Here is a 19,255-nt window from a genome sequence, read left to right as displayed (position 1 = left end):
GTTCGCAAGGCAGGGCGGAAGTGACGCGCATTGTGAGCCCAGGTTGGGCGTGCGCCCGGCACTTCCGGTTCCGCTCGGAGCGCCAGGGGGAAGAAAGAAGGGGGGAGGGGGAGAGTGTGGCGGGTCTCCCCCCCCGTCTCCGCGAGGCTCCCGGGCGGTGGCCATGGAGGTGAGGGGTGGGCGTCGGGGAAGCGCCGCTCGGGCCGGGCGGGAAGGGGCGAGGGCGCAGCGCTGGGGCTGTAGCCCAGGCCGGGCGGGAGGGTCGACTCTAGGGCAGCCCTGGGCCAAATCCGAGTGGAGACCCCCACATTGGAGGCCAAGGGGGCCCAGGCCCAGCCCCCGGGACAGAGCCAGGCGCGCCTGCTCAGCAGCTTCCAAAACACGCTGGTCCGCCCAAGCCCGGTGGAGCCTCTGCAGCTAGGCGCAGTCTACCCCTCGGGGCCCAGGGACTGGAGGGTAGCACCCTGGGGGGGCGGGGATGGAGGCTATGCACTCGCCTGCCTCTTGCCAGCGTTGGGCTGGCCGCCCTGGAGGAGGAGGATGCGCTAGGCAGACCTCCCCCTCCTAGGTGGCAGGGCAGGACCTGGGGGCTTCTGGCCTCCCCCTCCGCATCCCCCAAGTAAGTAACTTCTGAAGATAAAGTTGACTGGACAGGGATATGAAGTCATGGGGGGTGAGGGAGGGAGGGGCAATTTGGAAAAGGGTTTTTGGGGAGTAGCAGGGTGGGTGCAGGTCCTGTATGGCAAACAACAACCGTGGTGGCGGAGATATAAATTCTGTGAGAGAGAAACGCCGGGAAGAGAAGCAGATTCAGGATAGCTCTTTGAGACGTGCCGGGCGTTTGCTGTTTGTGGCACAACTTGAGTGGGGTGGGCTGATAGTGTGGGTTTTCTGGATGTGACTGTTGTGCTTTGAGTATAGTGTGGATTAGCAGGGGAGAGAGCATGACAAGACATGTAATGGACCGGGAAAACCCTTAGAAGAATAAGAGGAGGGGTTCCTGCCAAGTGTTTTACTACCTGAAGGAGTCGTAAAGCAACTTACAAACCCTTTCCCCACAACAGACACCCTTTGAGGTAGGTGAGGCTGAGAGAGCTCTGCGAGAACTGCTCTGTGAGAACAGCACTATCTGGACTGTGACTTGCCCAAGGTCACCCAGCTGGCTGCACGTGGGGAATCATACCTGGCTCTCCGGATTTGAGACTTCTGCATCTATTAACCATTAAAATGCAGACTGGGTACTCAAGCTCAGAATGAATTTATCGCAGATTCCTTTGAAAATCTTTAGGACGGTGTTCTTCATCAAATGCAAGGGACATACAGACTGCTCTGCGTGATCTTTTTATTGTAGCACTAGAATTTCTTTTGTTGAGAAACCAAGTATTTCGCTTCTGACTGCCTTTCCTTTCATACCTGCTGTCTGACTGAGCAGTGCTTGGGCATTTTCTTCCGCTCAGATTGGCAAGTAATTGATCTTTCTGTCCTTTTAAAAGTATATCCTTTCTCGTGGTTAGCTGACTTGCTCCAATCAGCTTGGATTATATTCTTCTCTGGGCATCTTGAGGTCGTTTGTTACGTTAGAACCCTGCTTTTGCAGCACTGTAGTTTGGGTTCCCTGGATTTAAGTGCGGGGAGCTGGGCGTTGTGATTTTGGGAGCATTTAATAGCATTGGACCAGATGGACATCGGCCCTGTCCAAGTTCCCATATGCAAGGAAGTACTGCAGCTCTGCCCCCTTTTTGATAGTCTGTTCTGCTTACATTCCGGGTCCCAGCCTCCTTCAGAGTGTTGTACGTAAGCAATTTCTCTGCTCAGCGCTACAGGTGGGGCTTCAGAGGTCCGATGGGGCCCTCTCTGATTGTATCTTCAGCATGCTAAATTGTGAAGTGATGTTCATTCTTCGTGGCGTGGAGGACATTACAGAGGCAGAACTCTTGAGGTACAATTTCAATTCCAAGGTGGAATAGCCAGAGAGTTAATGCCCACCAGTCCTGCAGTGAGATGCAGCAAAGCCAAACCAGTCTCTTCCACACAGCATTGGACAATACACTTTCAGTGCACTTTTGCAGTTGGCTTTTCCTGTGCAAAACAGGAACATCCAACTGTAAACGCACTTTGAAAAGAAAACCCACTTCTAAAGTGCAGAATGGGCCAGTCTGTCTTGGTTTCCCTTTGCTGCATGTCATCGCACAATTGCTAGGCGATAATTCCCTGGCTGCCCAGAAGCTGCTCCACAGATGCAGAAATGTTCAGATGCGGAACAAGTCACGGTGCTTGTGTCCTAGGAACATCAACTCTGTTTAATAAAACAACCGTCTCAATAGTAATATTTCTGGTAGTTTCAACTATAATGATCTCACAGTCTTTCTGGCCACAAGCACATCCGTACGTATTATCGACTCTGCTTCTGTCCTGTGTTTACACAAAAACTAGCACACTAATGGTCCCCGGGTGTCAGTCTGGTGCACAGACAATGGAGGCTGGGAGTGTGCGGGAAAGGGATTCCGTTTTAGGGAAACACAGGGAAAGCTGCCTGTAAGCCACTTTGAGACTCATTCTGGCCACAAAATGCGGGGTACAAAAAAACAGTTCTTTCCCTTTTTGCTCCTCATATCGGCCGGAGAGTCCAGTCAGCGATGGTCACATTCATGCCACCTAACGTACAGCTTGCATGTTGCTTAGCAAATGAAATCCTCCATCGTTTACGAGCACCTCTTAAATCACAAGACGTAAGTTCAGGGAGAGAACTCCTTTAGAGGGAGAGAAGACCTGTCCGCCCCCTTTTGCCCCCTGATTCACAAATGAATGGATTGCAACAGCTTCCGAACTTGAATTGGACTTTGCATCCCACCTGGCTGCTGATGGCAAAATGAAACGGAGGAGGGTGCGTAGCATGATGAGGCCTTCAAGGTTGCTGCCCCACCGATTCATGGCCTACGAGCCTGCCCTTACACAAATATCTTTGAGCACCCCTTGCCTGGTGCCCGCCAAGCTTTCTCAGGAAGCTCGCCCAGGACTCTCGCCCAGTGCAGTTCTGCTTGACCATTGGCAACCTCATCGCCTGTGCACGCCAATGTGACATCGCTTCAGCTGCAGCTGCTCCCATGCCCCACATTGGTTTTATTCTCCTACGCCTCTTTCTCAGCGCAGTTTTACAGTTGCCCCTTGTCTCTTCCGCACTTGGGTTTCCTCTTGTTCGGCGTCAGCAGGTGAGTGACAATAGCAGCCAAGAGTCACCTGGCATGACCTGCTATTTCCTGCCGCTGTCATTTGGCATCTGTCATCACACCACTCTCCAAGGTATAAGGACAGACGGACCCTCCCACTCTCTTGAACTCTTGCTCTCTTCAACTGCTACAGTCAGACTAGCACGGCCACCCGTCTTCACCTCTCTTGCTATAGGGGTGTTTTAGAATTTTTATTCCCAAAGCTTCCACGTGTTAGAAAACCTCCCCATTCCTCTGTGGAAGGTTTTGGACAGCCTGCAAAAAAGATCTGTGAGAGCAGCTCATTTCGGTGGGTTAGGGACCCATGCAAAACAGCGTGGCAGGCTAGAATTTGGGGAGACCTGGGCTTGAACTTCTGCTATGGAAGCTCACTGGCTGACTCTGGGCCTGTCCCGGTCTTTCAGTCTGGCCTCCTTCGCAGGGTGGTTATTACGGGAGAATGCAAGAGGGAGGGAACAATGTTTAAAAATGCATTAATTCAGTTTCTATACCACCCCTTACTGTGACATCTCGGGGCGGTATACCTAGAACCAGCGGCGAGCAGAAAGGTACATTGCAGAATTTGAAATGGTGAAGGACATAACAGTTCTAACAGCAATGTTGGGTAGGTACAACAGTTAGGGAACAAACTGAAAACCCGGCGGACGAGCTCTGTTTTGCAGGCCTGAGAGTTCCAGTTCTGTCTTCAAAGCTGGTTTGAATCTCAACTGGGGCAAAAAGCAGGATATAAATAAATGAATGCAGATGGGGTGCCGCTTCGTTAACTGTGTCCTCGTCTTCTTCTTTCCTCAGTTCCCTGGTGGAAACGAGAATTACCTGGCTATCAGTGGGGCAACTCACCCCTTCCTGTCGGGAGCCGAGGTGAGAAGCATTGGGGGCGCTGGGAGATCGGGAAGACCGAGGCTGGGTAGAAGGGGGTGGTGGGGGAGCGACTTCTCTTTCCCTTTCCCCCTTGACCTCTCCATTGTCTTTCCACCGACCCCAGACCTTCCACACGCCGAGCCTGGGGGATGAAGAGTTTGAGATCCCCCCCATTGCGCTGGACGCTGACCCTTCCCTGGCCGTTTCCGACGTCGTGGGCCACTTTGAGGATCTTGGGGACCCTGTGACCGCCCAGGACACCAGCTTCTCGGCCCAGTATGGAGTGCAGGCGCTTGACATCCCCGTGGGCATCAGCCACGGCCTCATGGAACAAGGGGGCGGGCTCCTGAGTGGCGGGCTGGCCATGGTGAGTGACGGGCTAGCAGGCACGGCTCTGACTTGCTGGTTGTTTCTTCATATGGTACACGGCTCCCCAAGGTTCCTCTCGTCTGGAGCTTATAATTGGAGAGTCACACCTTCCTGCCCAGGAGCTCTGATCGAGGGGAGAGGACCCTCCTGGATGTCCCACCTGCCATAGAAGCTCGTCTGGTGGGACACAGGGAAGGGCCTTTTCAGTGGCAGCCTCACAATTACAGAGCAACTTTCTCTGGGAAGGTGTGCCGTGCCCCTCGCTTCCAATCTTGGGGGCACAGTCCAAGGTAATTGTATTTAGGACTGCTTTTGAGTAATTTAGTTGGCATTTATTGACAGTCCTGACTGAAATTTCACGTTCTGATCCTGGACCCTGGTAAGGGAGCCCTGGGGCTGCTAGGCTTGCTTAGTTCTCCTGTGTGACCCAGGCTGTTTCTTTATACCCATCTCCGCTCAACCTTCCCCTCCCCTCTGTTCCAGGACTTGGATCATCCAATGGGGACACAGTACAGTGCTAACCCGCCGGTCACCATCGATGTGCCAATGACCGACTTGATGGGGCACAGCCAGCTGACCACTATCGACCAATCGGAGCTCAGCTCTCAGCTGGGGCTCAGCCTGGGGGGCGGGGCCATTCTGCCCCCGGCTGCCCAGTCGCCTGAGGAGAGACTATCGCCCGCCCCCTCGCCCACCAGTTCCATGCACGAGGAAGAGCCGGAGGAGATCAGGCGGGTGAGCCTCAGCCCCACAAACGGAAAGGTCGTAAGGGTTTGGCTCGAGGTCTTTCATTGGCCTGCTGCCGGAGAGGTCCGAAGTTGAACCTGTGCCATGCTATGGCCATTTTGGGTCTTCACCAGCACCTTTCTCAGGCGTGCCTCTGTGGGAGGGGAGGCCAAACTGTGTCTCTCCAGATTCCATGGGCTACAGTTCCCATGTACCACTGCCAATAGACCTTGCAGGCAAGGGCTCATGGGAGTTGTAGTCCATGGACATCTGGAGAGCTACAACAACCCCTCCCCTTCAGTTGAGGAAGCCCGATCTAGATCTATGCACTTGATTGGCAGCAGCCCTCTGGCTTCTTAGGCAGAGAACAAAATGTCCCCAATTCTCACCTGGGATATCTTAGTGGACTTTACCAGGGATTGAACCGGGGACCTCCTGCGTCCAAAGCACTGAAGACACTGGCAGCCAGGTCTCTCAGTGGCTTCCTGCCATGGTGACTGAGGCAGCCTCAGGAGGCAGCCTCAGGAGAAAGGGCTCAGCCACTGTGCCCTGTTGCTGGCATGCCAGTTGAATTGGTGGGCTAGGTGGACCACCATCTTGATCCAATGGGCTCTTCTGTTGTCCTCCTTTTTAGCTCCTCACGATCTGAGCCTTTCCCTTTGGCCACATACTGGTCTGCCACCATGTGGTTGACCTGCAACAATTCTGGCTTTGCGGCTATTTTCTAAGAAGAGGCATTTCGGAGCAAGGCCTTGCCGATTAGGGTCTTCGCTTCTCTCTTCCCCTTCCTTGTTTCCCCCTCAAAAACGATCAGAATCTCATGCTGACATTGTTTGCTTCCCCAGCCGCTCTGTGGTTAAGCCACTTTTTTGAAAACCGGCAGCCCAGGCGAGTTGCCTGTTCTCGTGCCTCCCCGACCTCAGCATTGCTGGCAAGATCCGGCATCTGTGTATGTGGGGGGGGGGGGGGGCAGACGGCACAATGTGGCCGCGAGCCGAGCTGCCTCTCTTTCTGACCCATCCCCGTCTCCCTCCCGCAGCAAGTCTCCACCGCCAAACCCGTGCCGGTCCCTTCGGCGGTCGTGACGCCCGTGGCACCGCCCCCTACGGTGGTGCCGGACGTGGGGAAGAAGCCGAAGCCCACCAAGAAGCAGAAAAAGAAGAAGGACCCCAACGAGCCCCAGAAGCCCGTCTCGGCCTACGCCTTGTTCTTCCGGGACACGCAGGCGGCCATCAAGGGGCAGAACCCCAGCGCCACCTTCGGAGAGGTCTCCAAGATCGTGGCCTCCATGTGGGACAGCCTGGGGGAGGAGCAGAAGCAAGTGAGTGCCAAGAGCGTGGGAGCTTTGGGGGGGGGGGGCGTAAGAGAAGGACGTGGCGGGAGGAGTTCAGGACGGGGCAGCGAGGAGAGAATCCCAAGCTGGATAAGCAAACCAGGTTCGTTCGGTCCATTCGGTTACGAACATTCGGAGCTGTCCTCCTGTTCGGTCGCATCATTGGCCAGCCTGTGGCTAGTGTTGTCTCCTCCGATTGGCAGATGGTTTCCGAGGTCTCGCGCTGCTTTCCCCGCCCTCCAACTGGAAGCCCCACAACAGGGGTTGTGCCGCAGACCCCCCACGCACAAAGCATTTGCATCGTCACCACTGCTCTTTCTGTTGTGTGATCCCAGGGTCTTCCGCCCACCGGGCAGAGCCTGGGTACGCATTTACACGTGCAGTCGGCTGTTTTCTCTGAACTAGGTGGCTGACGATGCACCACCTGAATAGGTGTTTTGAAAGCCTCCTGCCTCCAGACAGACCAGGAGGTGTTTAATAGAGCTACGTGGCCATTGAATTTATTTACAGTTTTGATTTGATTTATCAACTCGCCCATCCCGCATTGGACTTTGGGCGGCTATCAAAGGCAACCAAGAATATTAATATAGAATTGTTGAAGATTAATGATATCTTAATTTTAGAAGACGAACCCAACAGTCCGTGGGTAGATCATTTAAGGAGGGGCGGGGTTGACCAGGAGGCCAGAAACAGAAGGTCCTTACTGTCAGCCTGGTGGAACAGCTTGGTTTTACAGGCCCTGCGGAACTGCAGTAAATCCCACAGGGCCCAAATTACTTCCTGCGGAGCTTTCCACCAGGTTGGGGCCAGGATGGAAAAGGCCCTGCCTACGAGAGGCACACTTTTTTCAGGCCAGGGACCACCAGGAAGTCTGCAGCTTGGGAGTGTAACGCTCTAGCAGAGGTATATCGATGGATGAATTGATCAGTTGAATCCAGCCCTCCTCTTGCACACGGAGGAACCCTCTCTTTGCGTCCCAAATCCTGCAAGGGCCGCATCAGCCACTCTCTCCCTCCTCCCTTTCCCAGGTTTACAAGCGGAAAACAGAGGCGGCGAAAAAGGAGTATCTACAAGCACTGGCAGCTTATCGAGACAACCAGGAATGTCAGGTTGGTCGGGGAGACTCACCCACTCTCACCTCGCCCTCCCCGTTTCCCCCCCACACCCGCCAGTGCCTCCCTAGCACCCCTTTTTCCCAAGGGATGGAATGGTCCAGGTCGCAGGGGGACGACCAAATCGGAAGCTGACTTCCGCCAAATCAGGCAATGGGTCCATTACCTTGGAATTGGCCGTAGATGTACAGGTTCTCCAGCGGGCAATCTTTCCATAAAAGTATGCTGCAGGCCAACTCTATGCCAAAGGAAGCATGGATCCCAGTGTAGCTGTGCAGAAGTGCAAAACACGGACGCACATTAGTGCATAATGTCTTTCTAGCGTACATTATAAATTTAGGTACTATTTCAGTGGCGTTTGTGTGTAACATTCTTTATAGCTGCTTACCCGACCATTGCACATTTTATTCATTTTGTGGGAGGGGGAAGTTGGAGTTTTGCAGTTTATTTTTTTAAAGCACGGCACCAATTTTTTCACATTTGCACTAAAAAAGCCCACATTAAAATCTTACCGTTTTGAGTTTTAAATGGTTGAATTAAAAATTCCCAGCACTCTGTAAATGTATCCGATTTTTCCACCTGAAAACCCAGATAGGGGTGGGAGGAGACAGATGGAGCCCATCCCAGATAGGTCCGCCCACTCCTGACTCTTCTCTCCTCCTGTTTCTCTTTGCAGACGGTAGTGGAAACGGTGGATCTGGACCCGGTCTCTTCTCTACGCCCACCAGTGGCTCCCGAAGTAGCAGCCACCCCCTCCCCAGCCCCTACGCCGCCCACCCCGCCGACGCTCGAGAGCCCCCCGCCGACCGTCGTCCCGGCCCAGTCCACCATGGTGGTGACCACGACGGCGGGCCCCCAGTCGGGTGGCCAAACCAGCATCACGAAGATCATCATTCCCAAGCAGATGCTGCCCTCCTCGCTGGCGGTCACATCGCAGGGGGGCGTGGTGACAGTGATCCCCGCAGCCGTGATGACCTCCCGGGGGATCCAGCTGAGCCAGCTGCAAGCCGGGACGGGGACCACTCAGATCGTCACCCGCTCGGTCTTGGCGGCTGCCGCAGCCGCGGCCTCTTCCATGCACCTGCCGCGCCTCCAGCCCCCTCCTCTCCAGCAAATGCCCCAGCAGCCCCCGGCCCAACCCGTCACCATCCTCCAGCAGCCGCCCCCGCTCCAGGCCATGCAGCAGCCCCCCCTGCAGCAGAAGGTGCGCCTGAACCTGCAGACGCCCCCGCCCCCCTTGCAGATCAAGATCCTGCCCCCGCCCGCCTTGCAGATCCAGCCCCTGGCCCTGCGGACGGAAGAGAGCAGCCCCGAGAGACCAGGCCCGGAGCTCCAGGCCTCCCCAGAGCCCATGGAGATGATCACGGCCGATGTCGTGCCGGAGGTAAGAGGCCGGGAATTGGGGAGGGCGAGAGGTGACATTTCACTAGGGCACGGATTCCATTCCCCCCTATATCGGTGTGGCCAAACTGTGGCTCTTCAGGTGGCCATAGACTACAATTCCCATGTATCTTTGCCATAAGTCTGCTGTTAATGACCAAGCAATGGTCACACAGGCTCCTAAACCACCCTGCCCCATCAGGTTATGGGAATGCAATGCTGACCTGGGGTTTTGCCAAGGGTGAATGCGGGGAAAGCATGTCTTTGCCCCCCCACCCGAAGGAGTGTTAGTGGGGCTTCAAGGGGCACCATCACCAAAGTTTTGTGGACAGGCATCTCATCTGCGAAAACACCAGTGAGCACCGGGAAGAAAGCTGGTTGCCGCATGGCTGGGTGTCACACAAGGCGTTTTTAAGGCCTTACGCAGGCTGGGCCATTTATCTGAACACATCCCTTGGAGGAGAGCCCTTTGAACAGGTGGTCCCCGTTGGGTCGCTCGCGGGCGATTTCTGCTCACCCCAGGCAAGCAACCCGGGCGCAGCCGCTGAGAAACCACCCTCTTTCCTGCCTCTCGCCAGGTGGAGTCCCCGATGCACGTGGAGCTGGTGTCCGAATCGCCGGTGGCCTTGTCCCCCCGCCCTCGCTGCATCCGCGCCGGTTGCGACAACCCGCCCGTCGCCAGCAGCGACTGGGACAACGAGTACTGCAGCAGCGAGTGTGTGGTGAAGCACTGCAGGTGCGTGGACGAGCCGCCCGTCCTTTCAGGTCCTGCTGGCACAGTCGGCATTTCTAGGCAGCTGCGCCCTGGCAGGTCGAGGTGTAGTGATGGGCTCCAGATTGCCTTATCCTGGCGCCATCCCAAATTCTTTTTCAGTGCAGCTGGTTTCTGGGAAATACGGTGGTTTTAAGCCAGCACAGTGCGGTGGTTAAAGAGGGGCCCAGTTGAATCTGGAGAACAGGGTTTGATCCCCTCCCCACTCCTCCACATGTGGCCTTGGGCCAGTCACCGTTCTCTCTAGGCTGTTAGAATCATAGAGTTGGAAGGGGCCACACAGGCCATCTAGTTCAACCCCCTGCTCTACGCAGGATCAGCCCTAAGCATCCTAAAGCATCCAAGAAAAGTGTGTATCCAACCTTTGCTTGAAGACTGCCAGTGAGGGGGAGCTCCCCACCTCCTTAGGCAGCCTATTCCACTGCTGAACTACTCTGACTGTTCTCACAGAGCAGTTCTTTTGGAGCTTTGGCTAGACCTAGTCCAAGCTCTCAGAGCTCTCCCAGTCCCACCTACCTCCTCCCCACTCCTCCACGGGTGATCTTGGGCTGGTCACAGTTCTCTTTGGGCTGTTCTTTTTTTTTTTTTTTTTTTGTTCGTTTGTTTTGAGCTTTTGGCTAGAGCCAGTCCAAGTTCTCAGAGCTCTCCCAGTCCCACCTCCCTCCCCACAGTGTCTGTTGCAGGGAGAGGAAGGGAAAGGCATTTGTAAGCTGCTTTTGTGGAAGTGACAGGAGGATGTACGAGGAATCTGCACCTTGGATTATTCTCCCCCTTCCTGCTGACTTTTCTCTCTCTCTCTTCACAGGGATGTATTTCTAGCTTGGCTGGCCTCCCGCAATTCAAACAACGTGGTTTTTGTCAAATAACACCCCCGGTCTCTCATGGCCGGGGAGGGGAAAGAAACTATAGCTTGTGTCCCCCTTTGCCCACGTCTTTTATGGAAGGACAAAAAAAAGAGGAAAAAATTATCGCGGGGGAGACAAGAGACGGGGACGGCTCGTGCGTCGGTCGGAGACCTTTGACGGCAGAGAACATCACCCTTTATCCGGGGAGGGGAGGGGGTTGGGTGCTTCAGATTCCCCCCTCCCCCAAAAAAACTCTGTCCCTTGGTCTGTTTCTCTTGATGGAGCTGATTAAAGCCAGAACGGGAATCTTTGGCCGGAGCCTGCCATGTTCTTCTTGGGGGAAAGAGCCGTATTTGCACGGAAGGGCGGGGGGGGGGGGGGGGGGGACAGACGGCATTCACCTCCGGCCACATTCTCCATCTGCTGCCCTCTTCAGGTCAGTGGGGGAATGACGGAGGCCCATTACAAGAAGTGTGTGTGTGGGGGGGGAGACACACAGCGATGAGGGATTTGTGTGTGGCTTCTGTTTCCAACATGCTGTGCCGGTGGTTGGCTGATGAGGGGGGGGGGAGAGAGGATTGTGGCTCAGCAGAAGAGCCTCTGCTTGGGTACAGAAGCCCCCTTCCCCCCAAGATACAATCCCTCCCATCTCTAGTTTTTAGGGGGGGGGGTTGAGTGGCGCTCAGCATGAGTAGAGAGTACAGACATGGGCCATGGGTATGCTAGAGTCGAAAGCAAGCCCCCTCCCTCCCTCCCTCCCAACCAGGTCTTCTCTTGGCCAGAGCTGGGTCTTTGCAAATGCTTTTCTCTAGCTAAGGAAAACGTATCCCTTTTTTATTAAAAAACTAAATATCAGAACACACCCAAGCGTTCCCTCTCCAAACAAACAGTCCTTGGTCTCTGGGGTTGACCCCCACCCCACCCGCCCTACATGTTCTTGGGCTTTGAGATGATTCCATCGGGGTAGCGCTGCTTGAACTGGGCCACCACATCGGGGTCCAGCAGGTGAATCCCGTCCAGCTGGTTGCCCAGGGTGATCCTAGGAAAGAGGGGACAGTCAGAGGAGAAGGGGAGAGACCCCCACGCACACAATCACTCAAAGCGAGAGCAGAACGTCATCTGGAAAACCTTTGCCCTGGCAAAAAAGCCCCAGCGGATCAGGCCAAAGGACCGGCCTGCATTCCCCCAATAGGAAGCTTTTGGGCAGGACATGATGGCATTGGCCCTCTCCCCAAAAGTTCAGTAACCATTGCAGCGGAGAGCAATGGATGGACTCCATGAATTGGTCGAAAGCAGATATGGGCAATCTGGCTTTCAGGAAGCATGGTCACTTGGCAGGGGCTTATGGGAATTTTAGTCCATGGACATCTGAATAGGCAGTTTGGCCACAAAGACCATAAAGACTAGAGCTGATAGATTTTCCTCCAGAAGTGATGTCACATTCCCCCAATTCTCCCAGCATGCAGTACTAAAAATCCCAGGCAGGGATCTAGACCAGTGGTAGTCAACCAGTGGTCCTCCAGATGTCCACGGACTGCAATTCCCATGAGCCCCTGCCAGCATTGGCTGGCAGGGGCTCATGGGAATGGTAGTCCATGGACATCTGGAGGACCAAAGGTTGACTACCCCTGATCTAGACAAACCAAATTTGTGAGTTCTTCTGAGAAGGGGGGGAGGGAAAGCTGTTTTGGACGCAGTGCCCGTCAGGGAAATCACCGGCTTCGGGGGCTCAAAGGGGCCACTTACCAATTGGGCTGGACGTTGTGGGGCCGTCCGAAGAGCTCGATCTTGCGTGTCCCGGGTGAGAGGCGCTCGATCATGCCGTAGATCTCATCGGGCTTGTGGCTGGTGGAGCGGACCTGAAGGGGAGAGGTGTGGCTTCATGGGAAGGAAGTTGTGGCTTTGGAGGAGGGTGGGGAGGTTTGGAAGGAACAGGACACACCTGTCCAGGTTGAACCACCCAACCAGGCCATGCAATGCCTAGCCTCACCTCTGCCACGATGACGTCGCAGTCAAGACCCCGGTTGAAGCCCTGGGGGTTCCCTTTCACCCCGACCTGTGCCGAAGACAAGAAAGGCGGGTGGGTGAAGCAGAGGACAGCAGGGGTTCGTCGCGCAGACGATTACAAAAGCAGCTTGTCAATTAATTATCGTACGGCATGTGTGTTATGGAAAAATAAAACCAAGGACAGGGACAAAAACTCAACCTAAGGAAACAAATCAAGAACTCAGAGGTTGAGCAACGAAACAGACCAAATCACAGCTCCTTTCCAGACTCCAGAAGTCGGTTCCCCTGGAGAAATGGATGCTCTGGGGCTTGTCTCTGTGGCCTGGCACCCCACTTGAGGTCCTTGTCCTCCCTGGGCTCTATCTGCACATCTCCAAGGGTTTCTCATCCTGGATCTGAACACACTAATTCTTCACGTCCCCTGCTGGTGGCCAGGAAGGACCTGAAAACCTGGGCTGGGCTGTCCAGCTTGGGTACGCTGTTAGCACCACTGAGCAGATACCTCAGAGGCCGGATCCTAACCCACGCTCATCTCTCACTGCCCCAAATGTCATTGCCTTGGTTACCTTCTTATTTCACTGTAGAAACAGAAGAGTTGGTTTTTATGCCCCGCTTTTCACTGCCCGGAGGAGTCTCAAAGCGCCTGACAATCGCCTTCCCTTGCTCTCCCCACAAAAGATGCCCTGTGAAGTGGGTGGGGTCGGGAGAACTCTGGCAGAACTGCTCTGTGAGAACAGCTCTATCAGGACCATGACTGGCCCCAGGTCCCCCAGCAAGCTGCACGGGGTTAAAAACAGAGCAGCATGGTGCTTTCCTCCATAAGGGCTAGCAGCTTGCCCTTCTCATTTAAAATGCTGGACGGGTTTCCACCCCGATCGGTTCCAGAAAGAGTGACAGATGGAAGGGCACACAGCTGCTATCGGAGTGGGACTCCCAGAAGCTTCCCATTTTGCTTGGGATTCCAGCCCCCAGCCCTGGCCCTCGCCCCCAGTTACCAAGCAGTGCTCCTTGCCGTGGTTCAGCCAGTGGCCCGTGCGCCCCGTCCGGATGATGCGCTGCAGCTGGTTGGTTTTCACCCAAATTATCTCATCCACCCGTTCGTACCTGGAGAGGAACAAGGAATGCGGCTGGGCAAGAGGGAAGGCGGGGCGGGGCGGAGGGAGGGTCACAAAACCACAAGGCACCCTTGGAGGAAGCTTACTCACCCCCATAGATTGAGACACTCCCGGCCCAGCTCCATGGCCCTAGAAGATAAGGCAGAAAACGGGCAAATCTCAATCAGAGTTCTCCGTCAGAATCACACAGAGCCAGAATAGACCCCTGAGGGCCATCCAGTCCAGCCCCGCACCTTCTCGGGGGCTTAAAAATCACACACTCCTAACAGGTGCTCAGCCAATCTCCTCCCAAAAAACTTCCAATGCACCCTCCGGGGCAGCCTATTCCACCTACAAATGGCCCTCAGCACCTGAAAATGCTTCCTAATATTTAGGTGAAACCCCCTTTTCCAGAATTGGATCTCACTACTCCTAGTCCTGGTTTCTAAAACTGTAGTAAACAACATGTCCATCTTTTATGCAGCTATCCTATTTCCCCCTGGCCCTCTTCTCCAAGCTCTCTCAACCTCTCCTCATTATTGTTGTTATAATTATGGATGTTGTTGTTATTATTTAATTCATAGCCCGCCTCTCCCAGGCTAGCTGGCTCCTGGGATAAAAGGCACCGATTTCATGCTGGAATGCACAATTCTTCTTCTCCGTGACCCCCTGTGGCCAGTTAACCCCTCTCCCCTTGGCCGCCCGGTCCCCCGACTCAGATCTTAACCGGGCTTCCATTCAGTCTTCCCTACCGGCCCGTGACCCAGAGGAAGAGGAAGCCCTCGTCCTGCAGCATCGGGATGTTCAGCCGCCTCATCTCGTCGTCCGTGAGCGTCCCGTACGGCAGCTCCATGTGGATGTCCCAGGGCGGGTCGGCCATGACCACAGCAAACTTGCCCAAGATGCTGACGTCCAGGTAGCGAATGTCACAGCAGATCCACTGGGGCCGAAATAGGGGAGCGGGGAGAAACACAGAAGGAGGAAATAGCAACGGGTACGTTTGAAGCGAGGAGAAACCAGGGTCAGTGTTTCCAGGAAGTGAGGGACGGTACCTGTGGAGGGAAGAGGCGGTCGACACTGGGGTCCCGCCCCACCGCCTGGGGAAGGGCCAGCTCCTGGCCGGCGTTGAGCTCCCGCCCGCCGGGGGCGTCCGGGTCGGCGCAGGCGTCGATCTCGTAGTGCACGTATTTGCAGGTGTCCATGTGGAAGCAGGTGTTCAGGAAGGAGCAGTCACCCAGCGACTCGTCCGTGTGCTTGTTGATGATGCGGCTGGGGAGGAGGGGGGGGGGCGAGGGGAGCAAAGATGGTTGGCCGTGAGGCAACGTCCCCCCAAGCAGCTTTGGGCCTTTCAGGTCATGCCCAATTCCCCTGGTTCAAAGCCGTATCGACTTTTGTCATATTATTCAGGCCTGGTCTCACCGTGCCACGGAATGTGGGAACAGACTGCACCACTTCTGGTGGTTCAAGTTTCAAAGCAGGGGGAAGGACCAGGCCAGGGGCGGCCCAACCGTGGCTCTCCAGGTGTGTGTGGACTACAATTGCCATGAGCCCCTGCCGTCTGGCAGGGGCTCATGGCAATTGTAGTCCACACACACTTGGAGAGCCACAGTTGGGCCGCTCCTGGTTATTGTACAGTCCTGATGCTTGGGTAGAGACAGGGGCAGGCCCCCGTGAGTCCCCACTGATAGAAAATGGTCCTGCTGGGCTCCCGTCCTGGCACTCACCGGAAATGCAGCTTGCGGCAGGGGCGGTCGGCGTCGCTGGCTTTCATGCACTCTTCCTTGGTGCCGTAGTCGCAGAACTCCTGCACCTGGGCGCGGCCCCGCGAGCGGAATTTCTCCACGATGGACTGCTCCTTCGCCGTGGTCGTGTTGAGCAACTCCAGGATCTCCTGGCTCACCTGAGGAACGAGCGGAGCTGTCCTGGGTGGGCGGCCAAAGGAAATCTGCCCCCCCCCCCCGAGGGCCTTTTCGCAGCCTCAAAACCGACAACCGGTTGCGGAATGACTGTGGCCAGGATGCGGAACTTTGCGGAATTTCTGGCTAAACCCTATTATTTGTTTATTTATTTATTGCCGGCTCCAGATCAGAAAACTCCAGGGATTCAGGGACCTCAAGGAAGCGACACCCCACAGACTCCGCCCTCTGAAGCGGCCATTTTCTGCAGGGAAACTGGCCTGGGAGGGAGGGGATGTGCAGACTTCTGAGATGCATCTTGCCGGCCAGGGCCTTACCTTCTTGCTCTGCTGCTCCTTCGTGGACTGCTGGCTCAGCAGGCTCTCAATCTCCAGGTCCAGGTCAGAGGCCTGCTTGCGAGATTTCTTGGGGGGCTCCTTGAGCAGCTCTGAAGACGCCAAGGCCGAGGGGGCCGCCCCGGGCGCCGAGGCGGAGAGCCCGGCCTCCTGCTCCGCCCGCCGCTTCACCCCTCGGCCTTCCGCCGGGTCCTTCTTCTCGGCCACGGCCCCCATCATGGCGGAAAGCTTGGAGTGGTCGGCGTAAGTGACCAGCATGGGCTGGTCGTCGTCTTGCAAGAGGCCCCGCTTCACCTCGATGAGCTCTTGGGCGGCAAACTTCTGCAGGAGGCTCTCCACGCTCCGCTGTGTGGCGGGGGCTTCGGGCTGTGGGCCGGGGAAGGAGGCGGTCAGGGCGGGAAGGAGATGGAGCCCCACAGCCGCAAAAGGCCAGCAAGGGCATCACCTTCCAGAGTTCAGGAAGGAGAAAAACAGGTTTACTGCATGGGGCAGGCTGCACCCAGCTAGTGTTTGGATCAGCCTTCCAATTGAGAAACCCCTGAAACATTCTTTGGGCTTCGTGAAACCCCAGAAATAGCACAATCACGCAGAATATGATTGGGAAGCAGAGCTGTGGACGCGCCCACCCGGGGCCCCTCCCCTCTGCACCCCCTTCAGGCCCCTCATTGGCCAGTTTGGGAGGGAGAGGGTGAGTTGACATGACCCTTGATCAACATATCGGGTGTTTAGCAAATTTTTTAAATCTACTGAAAATTAATTAACTCCCACCCAGGCGGGAAATCTTCCAGGGTTGTCAAGAAACCCCATGGTTTCCCAAGACCCCGGTTGAAAAAGCCCTGGGTAAAGTGTCGAAGGTCCCCAACACCAAGAAGAGAATGCCTAATCTGGAGACGATCCGAAAACCAGGCACCGTCTGTCTGCCTCCCCCCTCCCCGGCTTCCTCACCGTGGAGATGGCATGGCAGATGGACAAGGCGTCCGTGGGCAGTGCTAGCCCCAGGTCCGAGAGGTGATGAAGAAGTTTCTTCTCAAGCTCAGGGTCGGTCACCAGGTCTCCTGGCTCAGTGGCGGTGCTGGGCGTGGCTGAGGAAGGCACCGGGCTGTCGCTCCGGAAGGGAGGGGAAAGCGCCAACTCCGGGTGTCGGAGATCTGAAATCAGGAAGAGGAAAGAGGCCGTGGTAAAACCACCTTGCTCTGCCAGGGATCTCCAAAGGGCAGAGATCAGTTCCCCAAGAGACAAAGGCTGCTCTTGAGGGCCGACTTTGGCATTATATCCACTAAGGTCTCACAGCATCCAAAATCCTGACCATAGCAGGTTGTCGCGAAAAAATCCCGGGATATTTGCAAACCCAACAGTGGCAGTGCTGTTCTTAGAGCCCCTCCATGGGTGCTTCTTTGATAGGCATCCCCAGTCCTGCAATCATTTCACAAGAAGGATTGGATCAAGGGTCTTCCTAGTTGGCCATCCTCTTTCCAGTCAGAAGTCAGAAACAAGTTAGAAGGGCCCTTTTTGTTCTTTGAGTCCGCCCTCTGCCTATTGTCACTGACCATGGAGGCTCCATTTCACTCAAACGGTTCCCAGGACACAGTCAGGCCACCAAACATCTTCCCCAGTTTGTCACTAGAGGATGCCAACCTCCAGGTGAGACCTGGAATTACAGCTCAGCTTCAGACTAAAGAGATCTGGTCCCCTGAAGAACATGGCTGCTTTGGAGCGTGGACTCCAGAGCATTATCCTCCTCTGAGATCCCTTCCCCAAAATCTCCAGGTATTTCCCAACCCAGAGGTGGCAACCCTGTTTATCCCATCTCGGATCTCAATATGCAGCCAGAGCAACCCAAATTCTCTCGCCTTCGCTCCCAGGCAGGCAAAAGGTAGACTGCCTCTGCAGGTGGAGGCTCGACTGGGGCGGTCGCCCCGAATGCCCCCCTCAATCCCCCACTAACGTTTGACCCCCACCCACCGCTCACCCAAAGGCTCCTGCTTCCGCCTCCGCTGCAGCCGTTCCCGCAGCGAGTCCAGCTGCTTCTTGTGAGCCTGGATGGAGCTCCATGTGTCCGACATCGCCCCGCCGAAGCCGGGCGGCCGTTTTAGCAGGAACGGGACCGGAACGAAAGACGGCCCTGCACGGAGAAGTTCCGCCAGGGGGGATGGCAATAATGGATGCACACTTCCGGTCCTGTGCCAGGACCTTGAGGTCTTTGGAAGGAACGACCGAGGGGGAAATCACCGCCTCGATGGGGGCTGAAGCTCCGGCACCCATTTTGGAAATGGGCGCGCTGGCCCCATGTTCATTACACGCGGCGGCCATCTTTCTTACTGGCACGTTTGCTTTCTGGTTCCTACTAGTGAATACTGTGCAAAGCCGGCAGCAGTTAGAAAGGCTGGGGATATTTATCCCAGCATGAGGTAGAAGACGCTTCCTCGGAGGACAGACTCCGCGCTTCGACCGTTTCCTGCGCTGGAAAGCAAGGATGGTTGAGTGGGTCGAATCGTGGTTCAAGGATTTGGCGGCCATTTTTGTTTCGGGCATCCTGGGCGGCCGAAGCTTCCCGTTTGGATTCTGCATAGTACTGCATTACCCACGGGTGCCAGCCTCCAGGCGGGACCTGGAGATCCCCCTGAATTGCAGTTCATCACCAGACTAGAGTGATCCATTCCCCTGAATAAAAGGGCTGCCCTCTCAGAGCTCTCTCAGCCCCACGTCCCTCACAAGGTGCCTGTTGCAGGGAGAGGAAGGGAAAGCATACATAAGCCCCATTGAGATTCCTTTGGTTAGACTAAAGCTAAGTATAAAAACTCTTTTCCTCCTCCTCCTCCTTCCTCTTCTTTTTCTTTTCCTTACTTATTAATTATTAATTAAACTTCTCTGTCTCCTTCCCCACTAAACTAGGTGGAGTAGAATTCTCTCCTGAGCAGCTTCCCTTTCACTTCAAGGCCAGGTTTCCAGTCTGTGATCAACGATGCAGGTCATGGTTCGGCAGAAACGCAGCAAAGGCTGGGCCGGGTTCCCAATTTCCTGGAGAGTCCCAGAGACCTCCCAGCATTACCACTGATCTCCGGACTGGAGCAAACAGCAGCTTCCGAGGGTGGGCTGCACAGCATTATCACCTGCTGAAGTTCCTCTTGAACCTCTGCCCCCCCCCCCAAAAAATTTCCAGGTCTTTCCCAACCAAAGTTGGCAACCCCCTGATGAGTCTCTTCCCCCCCCCCCCCCCCCGTGGCCTGACAGCCACTGTGCAACTCGGCGCACGGCTGTTTCCTGTGGTCTTTGGAGAC

At 55.5% G+C, this 19,255-nt stretch overlaps 2 protein-coding genes across 2 annotated transcripts; one reads left to right on the top strand and one right to left on the bottom strand.

The window, feature by feature from the left end:
* Positions 1 to 7: 7 nt before the first annotated feature.
* On the top strand, positions 8 to 10,823 carry TOX4 (TOX high mobility group box family member 4). Its single transcript, XM_077313785.1, has 9 exons — positions 8 to 169; positions 4,020 to 4,088; positions 4,213 to 4,455; positions 4,941 to 5,192; positions 6,223 to 6,504; positions 7,545 to 7,625; positions 8,305 to 9,012; positions 9,587 to 9,744; positions 10,586 to 10,823. The coding sequence occupies exons 1-9, from the start codon at positions 164 to 166 to the stop codon at positions 10,644 to 10,646; spliced, it is 1,860 nt and encodes a 619-aa protein (XP_077169900.1). The 5' UTR covers positions 8 to 163; the 3' UTR covers positions 10,647 to 10,823.
* Positions 10,824 to 11,454: 631 nt separating this feature from the next.
* METTL3 (methyltransferase 3, N6-adenosine-methyltransferase complex catalytic subunit) lies at positions 11,455 to 18,107 on the bottom strand. Its single transcript, XM_077314853.1, has 11 exons — positions 17,947 to 18,107; positions 16,923 to 17,125; positions 15,960 to 16,343; positions 15,451 to 15,626; positions 14,779 to 14,995; positions 14,479 to 14,666; positions 13,838 to 13,876; positions 13,628 to 13,736; positions 12,616 to 12,681; positions 12,372 to 12,484; positions 11,455 to 11,664 (listed from the first exon to the last, which is right to left on the bottom strand). The coding sequence occupies exons 1-11, from the start codon at positions 18,038 to 18,040 to the stop codon at positions 11,553 to 11,555; spliced, it is 1,701 nt and encodes a 566-aa protein (XP_077170968.1). The 5' UTR covers positions 18,041 to 18,107; the 3' UTR covers positions 11,455 to 11,552.
* Positions 18,108 to 19,255: the final 1,148 nt, after the last annotated feature.

Source organism: Paroedura picta, chromosome 16 (assembly GCF_049243985.1).
Source record: "Paroedura picta isolate Pp20150507F chromosome 16, Ppicta_v3.0, whole genome shotgun sequence".
NCBI lineage: Eukaryota > Metazoa > Chordata > Lepidosauria > Squamata > Gekkonidae > Paroedura > Paroedura picta.
Note: the sequence above shows the minus strand (reverse complement) of the source record. Positions and strands in the feature narration are given on the sequence as shown.

Excerpts from the sequence above, each read along its gene's own strand:
- TOX4 (XM_077313785.1), top strand. Across the intron at positions 7,626-8,304 it reads GAGACAACCAGGAATGTCAG|ACGGTAGTGGAAACGGTGGA; the intron begins GTTGGTCGGGGA and ends TTCTCTTTGCAG. Across the intron at positions 9,745-10,585 it reads TGTGTGGTGAAGCACTGCAG|GGATGTATTTCTAGCTTGGC; the intron begins GTGCGTGGACGA and ends CTCTCTTCACAG.
- METTL3 (XM_077314853.1), bottom strand. The coding sequence starts at position 18,040 with ATGTCGGACACATGGAGCTCCATCCAGGCTCACAAGAAGCAGCTGGAC. Across the intron at positions 17,126-17,946 it reads GCGGAAGCAGGAGCCTTTGG|ATCTCCGACACCCGGAGTTG; the intron begins GTGAGCGGTGGG and ends TCCTGATTTCAG. Across the intron at positions 16,344-16,922 it reads TCTGCCATGCCATCTCCACG|CCCGAAGCCCCCGCCACACA; the intron begins GTGAGGAAGCCG and ends CCCGGCCCACAG.